Source organism: Lipotes vexillifer, unplaced genomic scaffold (genome assembly GCF_000442215.2).
Source record: "Lipotes vexillifer unplaced genomic scaffold, Lipotes_vexillifer_v1.1 scaffold708, whole genome shotgun sequence".
In the NCBI taxonomy this organism is placed as follows: Eukaryota; Metazoa; Chordata; class Mammalia; order Artiodactyla; family Lipotidae; genus Lipotes; species Lipotes vexillifer.
In genome coordinates, this window is record NW_006781346.1 from 46,386 (window position 1) to 52,649 (window position 6,264).

Below are 6,264 nucleotides of genomic sequence, written 5' to 3' on the forward strand. Positions count from 1 at the left end.
GGGGGGGGGGGGGGGCGTCCTCTCCCTCCCCAGAGGCCTCAGCCACACAGCCCCCTCACCTCCTCGCGGGGGGCACAGAAGTCTGGCATGGGGACGCGGTGGTAGGTGAGGCCGGGGCAGGCCCCGCGGTGCTGGCTGAAGACCTCCTGCGTCGTGAGGCATGTCTGGAACCTGCGGGCCCGCGGGCCCTGGGTGCCTGCGGGAGGCATGCTCAGGTGGGCCTTCAGCTGCGTCTCCAGGTTCTAGGGGAGGGTGGGACGGAGGGCTCAGGCCACGCGGCAGCCCCCAGGCCAGCCCCGAAAGACCAGCGCCTCTGCGGCCAGGATAGTCCTGGCTTCCGGGCCCAGCCCTCCCCCTTCTCAAGCCTCAAGGTTTATAACCAGACCCGGGGCTGCAAGGGAGTCCTGAGTCAGCCACTCCCTGAGACCGCTCCTCTCGGGGCCTCAGTTTCTTCATCTGTACAAAAGGAGCACAGAAGCTTCTGAAGACCCTTTCAGGCCAAGTCCCCAGAAGGCCTCCAAGGCAGGGGTGCGTACAAGGCAGGAGGGCCTCACCTCCACCTGGCTAGGGGCCGTGGGGGGCCCAGGCCACCGCAGGCTGTGGGTGCGCCCGTCACACTCCAGCACAGCCTCCTCTCTCAGGTTGACCCACACAACCTGCTGCAGCTTCCTCTTAGTGTCGGTCAGGTAGGCCAAGATACTCCCCAGGGCCTGGGGGGACAGATGGCCGTCAGTGAAAGAGCTCAACCCCCCTTCTCCTCACCCCACAAGTGGGCCCCCTGGCTGGTCACCTTGGCACTGGGCTGGGCCGTGCCATAGATGGGCAAACGGGGCACCCGCCGAAAGTTGGCCACGTCCATCTCTCTGACGGTGCTGAGTGCGTCCGGGGAGATGAGGTCATCTGCCCGCTGTTGGGAGAGAAGCAAGCCTGGGACCCTCAGCGGCCGACTGAGGTTCAGAACCTGGCCCCAGGTGGGCATGGGGGGCAGGGGGTGAGACCAGCACTTGACAGTTTAGAAAGCACTTTTGCACACTTGGAGCCTCATAACCACCCTGGCAAGGGCAAGTGCAATGGTGCCCACTCTCCAGATTAGGAAGCTGAGGCTCAAAGATGAGAGGCTGGAGGCAAAGATACCAGAACCAGGTCTCCTGACTCCCAGCCCAGAGCGCTTGGGGTTGAGAATGAGGAGTGGGTACTGGAACAGTAGCCAGAGCTGCAAATGCTTCTTAGGGCCTGAGAATGGCCCCATTTTGTTCACGGGAGGATCCCATCACCCCACGGGCCATCCTCCCCTTGCTTCCTGTGAGGGCAATGCTTAGCCCAACCCCACAGGAACCAAGGCTGTAATCAACCCCGGGGCCAGCCCACACCCACGCCCACTTCCCCGGCCAGCCAGGCACACTCACCAGGGAGCCGGTGGTGATAAGGTCCCCAGGGGCCACAGGCCCCGCTGAGCTTAGTGTCACAGGCAGGCGGTACAGTTCGGGACGGGCACACAGCCAGCGGCTGAAACTGAGGGCAAAAGCCAACGGGTACTGCAGCCCGAGGCAGGGAGAGACGGGAGTTCAGGGTCACGTGGCCATCCCAAACTCTCCCTGCCTGCCCTCTGGTCGGGGGACCCCAAGAGATACCCATCACGGCCCAGGGCAGGGATGAGGGGCTGGGGAGAGAGGACCAGGATATCCGAAGCAAGATCCCTCCAGGCCCCGATGCCCTGGCTAAGGGTACAGAGATGGGCCCAGAGGGAAGAGACGTGGGGCCTCCCTTTGCCTGACCTGCTCGGGGACTGTCCCTCTATCTGGGTCTCTCCTTGCCTCCGCCAAACCCGCCTTCCTCTGGAACCTACACACGTCCCCACTCCCCTCCCCGGCTCCACAGGGGTCCCCATCAACCCCATGCCAGTCGCTGGGTGGGGAGTCTGGAGGGGCCCCAGGAGAAAGGGGGACGGGTCTGCTCATCCCCCTGCCCCACCTGCTCATGGAGGTAGTAGTTAAACAGGACCAGGTAGAAGTATTGCTCCAGGCTCCGCAGCGCCCTCTGCTGGACACCGCGCTGGCCGCCGCTTTCCTGAGAGGAAGGGACCAGGAAGGAGGGCCGGCAGTAAAGATGGGGCTGCTAAGCCACCCATCCCCATCCCCAGAAGGGAAGGAGTTAAGCCTCAGAAATTCCCATTAGACAATCTACCCCCACCCTTCATAACCCTGTTTCGCCAGGCTGGAAGTTCTTCCAACCCTATCCCATTTGCTGTGGTTTATCCATGGTGCAGGAAGAGCTACTGGTGACCCCAGGAGGCACTACAGCTCTCGGTGAGGCTCTGTGCCCAGAGACAGGCTGGGCCTCGCCGCTTTGCTCCAATGCCACCCGCCATGCAGGGCCGCCCACAATCCGTGTTGAAGCAGGAAGTGTGTAAACACCCTTCCCCGAACCAGAGGCCCTCGCTTAAGAGCTGCGACCCTCCCCACCCCAGCGTCCTCTGGGCAGGGGGCTGTCACAGAAAATTCCAAGGGTCCCTCTCTTCATCTTCGGATCTCAGGCTTCTCCTGCTGAGTCAGCACCACCTTCTGGAGGGCAAGTGAGATTCGTACAGGCACGAAAAAAAGGTCATGCCCTTGGATGAAATTTAATCCCATCTTTGGGAATCCAGGCCAGAGGTCAGCAAACTTTTATTTCTATAAAAGGCCAGACAGTAAATTTTCTAGGCTTGTGGGCTACACGATCTGCCTTACAACAGCTGGACTCTGCCACGGCAGCATAAGAGAGCCAGAGACGGTTCATAAATGGATGGGCAAGACCTCGTTCCAACAAAACTTACTTATCAAAACAGGTGGTGGGATGGATCTGGCCCGTGGGCCATCGTCTGTCAACCCCTAATCTAGACCTTATAAGGGGAAAAATCCTAAATACACAAAAGCCCCATCTTCACAAAGTAGCTCAATGCGAACTGCTTACTTTGACCCCCCACTGCCCAACTAGAAGAGGGGCCTGAAGATCACAGCAGGGGACGGCCAGGAGGAACACCTGCTCTGCCAGGCTCCCTCCTGAGGCTTTATGACCTGAGCTCACCTAATCCTCACAATAACCCTATGGGGTGGTTATTGTTAGTGGCCTCATTTTACAAGGGGGGAAACTGAGGCACAGAGCAGTGGAGCAGGTTGCCCAGGTCCACATGCCTCTAGGTGGCAGAGCCAGGAACAGAACTCAGGCAATCGGGCCAGAGCTCTGCTCCTAACCTATCAGGCCAATGATGGCTGAGCCTCGCAATGGCTTTGGTTCCACAGCCAGTAAACCTCAACGACGACAAGCAGGTATGACATGGAAGAGACGGAGTTACATGAAATAAGCAGGACATAAACGTGCCCTAGGCAACCTACAAAAGAACACCAGAGATATGAAAACAGAAGGAAGGCAGCCAAAATGCTCACGGCAGCTGGGCTTGGATGACGGGCAGTTTTATTCCTTCTCTAATTTCTCAATTTTCTATGATATAATATTGCTTTTAAAACACTTTTTTAAGTGTTAAAGAAGAAAAAGACTCTACGGGCTTTAGATTCTTTCCACGTGCTGTGTGCGAACAAGCCAACCTCCTCTCTCCAGAGCACAGGGACAGGCCTGCTGAGACAGCCCAGAGCCCGTCACTCTTCCAGAATCAGCAGCTGGACCAAACCTTGGCCTTCCCAAAGAACAGCGAGGGGTTTTATTTGCAGGGGGAGCCGGGAGCAGCCTGGGAAGTATCTGGAGCCAGAGGCCCCCAGCACCTTGCCAGCAGCCCCTTCCTCCATCCTGTTTATTCTGCAGCAAGGGGTCCTGGTCAGGGAAAGTAAACTTCCTCTCTTCCTGCAAGCCCAGCTCCCCATCTCCCCTTCCTCTGAAAACTGCTCTGCTCGGGGGAGAAGCAGCAATTAGGAAAAGCCAGTCTGAAGGGGGCCAGTCAACAGGCCCAACCAAACAAGGCTGCCGGGCTCAGGCAAAAGCAGCGGCTCTCGGTGCCTCACCTGAGCCGGGGTCTGCGGCGGGCTGCCTTCCAGCTCCCTCTGGTGTTCCAAGACTCCTTCCTTCAGGTCGTGCAACTCTGCACAGGCGGTGATGGCTCTGTCCACCTGGTGCCACAGACCAGCGCAGGGAAGAGGGGACGGCAGCAGGGACGGAGCAGGGCCATGGAAACATGGCAGGAGGTAGAAGAGAAGAGAGGGGGAAAGAGAATGACTGGCCGGGAAGGGAAGGAGCGGGCAGGGGAGGAAGAGGCCCCCCAGTGAGGGGAGCGAGTGCCCCGCCACGGCCCCACCCCCAGCTCCTTGCCCAGCCCCCTCACTCACCTCCTCCACCATCCTCCTCCCCTGGGGCACCATGTGGAGAAAGCTCTGGACCACCTGGAGCTGCTCCATGGGCAGCGGCTTGGTCTTTGTAGGGGCAGCCCTGACAGGGAGGGGCATTAGCCTCATCAGCGCTCCCAAAGGCCTGGAGGACGCCCCGCTGTCGACACCCTCCCATTCACCTGGCCGATGAGAGGCACCGGACTACATGCTCCAAGTTTTCCTTCCAAATCAGTTGGGGAGACAAGAGGCGTTTGTTCCACTGGGGAAACTGGGACCCAGAAAGGCCAAATGACTTTCTCCAGGTCAGTCAGTGAAGCCTGCGGCAAACCGGGAAGTGAACCCCAGCTGCCCAACTTCCAGCTGTAGCTCTGGGCTTCTGACGTGTCCCCGGCAACGTGGGGCAGCCCCGCCCTCCCCTCTCCTTATCCCCTCAGTCCCCTTGGGCACTGGGTCCCACTAGCCACTCACTCCGGCCTCGAGGCAGTCCCACTGTGGTGAAGCAGGATGAGGGTGCCCAGAACCATGCCCAGGTTGGTCCTGCCCACGCCTGTCTGGCAGCTGAAGAGGAGAGCAGGGGGAGGCCCGTGGGCCTCTCGGAGCAGCAGCAGGCTGGGGGTCTCCTGGGGAAGGGCCATGAAGAGCAGGTAACAGCGTGACCGGAAAGCCCTCGGCTGAGGACCAAATTGGGGTTGGGGGGTCATGACATGGGCCGCCCAGCCCCACAGCCCGATCTGCTCCACCTGCCCCAGGAGCACAGGCCCTGCCTCCTTCCCAGGGTCCTGGAGCTGAGAACTACTCAGAGGGGACAGGGCCACAGTTACTCTGCTGTGAGAGGCAAATTAAATAAGGTGACCTCCCAAGGGAGATGGGACAGAAACACCGGTACTCAGGAGATATCAGCTGAAGCCTGGAAGGTAAGAATTTTTAGTTCCGATATAGAAATGAGGAACTTGAGGCCTAGAAGTTAGGAGATCTGTCCAGGATCACACAGCAAGTTAGCAGCCAGGCCACAGCCAGAGTCCAGTCCTCCAGATGGTCAGTGCTGGGCTCTGTCATTAGAGAATGTACAAATACACACCCACACCAGACACACACACACAGCCCACACACTCACGCACTCAACCTTCCTCCAGAAGCCACACCCACCAGGGCATCTCCATGGAGACGGGGCCTCGACACAGACCCACTCTCCAAGCACCTGCCCACCCTCCGTGCTCCCAGCACCCCTCTTGCCCCCACTTACCCGGAGGACACTGACAAAGGCATCAAACTGGGCTTCCAGGGGGGCCCCTTGCTCTGGCAGGGGCAGACGGTGGTACCTGCCGGGTGAGGGGGAGCGGCCCATCAGGCAGGCCACACACCCCGGACATCCCATCACCCCCATATTCCCATGGGAGACACAGGCGTGGGGAACTCAGCCCAACCTGCAGATGGTGAGACTGAGGCCGCAGCTGGAGAGCAGGCCCAGAGAGCACCCACACCCAGCACACTGGGGGCCTGTGCAGGCCCTCGGTACCTGTAGGTGGGCCGCAGGAAGAGGGGCCGCTTGTACACCTCCTGGGTCACGTGCACATCGTCCTCGCCCTTGACGGCCACGGTGTGGGGCTCCCCCCGCAGGTCTTCGGTGCTGTGGTACACGTAGTACTTGTTCTCGCTCAGCTGGGCAAAGTCGTGGATCTAGAGGAGGGAGGGGGCCAGAGGGCCATGACAGACTTTCCTGGCTGAGCTCTGGAGTGCCTAGGCCACACAGAGGCCATGGACAGGCTGCTTTCCCTCCAGAGAGAACTACACACCAGAGGTCCTCTCTGTGCCCTGGGAGCCCTGACGGGACCAGGGTGGCCGCTGGCCCGAGGGCAGCCACCTATGCCTGAGTTGATATGGCCCACACTGGGGCCAGGTTGGAAGGGCTTGGCCCGGTGGGCAGCCAGGAATTGGTTAAACGCCAGAATGG

At 60.1% G+C, this 6,264-nt stretch overlaps 1 protein-coding gene across 2 annotated transcripts in view; it reads right to left on the reverse strand.

Annotated features, from left to right (window-relative positions):
• Nucleotides 1-6,264, reverse strand: part of PALD1 (phosphatase domain containing paladin 1) — an 82,216-nt gene that overhangs the window by 29,409 nt on the left and 46,543 nt on the right. For both annotated transcript variants that reach the window (XM_007454556.1, XM_007454557.1), the window contains 10 exons: nt 5,830-5,990; nt 5,557-5,632; nt 4,782-4,933; nt 4,314-4,413; nt 3,993-4,097; nt 1,972-2,067; nt 1,407-1,535; nt 791-907; nt 555-710; nt 60-242 (listed from right to left, as the gene is read on the reverse strand). In XM_007454556.1, coding sequence (XP_007454618.1) covers nt 60-242; nt 555-710; nt 791-907; nt 1,407-1,535; nt 1,972-2,067; nt 3,993-4,097; nt 4,314-4,413; nt 4,782-4,933; nt 5,557-5,632; nt 5,830-5,990 — 1,275 coding nt within the window. The remainder of the gene's footprint in view (nt 1-59; nt 243-554; nt 711-790; nt 908-1,406; nt 1,536-1,971; nt 2,068-3,992; nt 4,098-4,313; nt 4,414-4,781; nt 4,934-5,556; nt 5,633-5,829; nt 5,991-6,264) is intronic.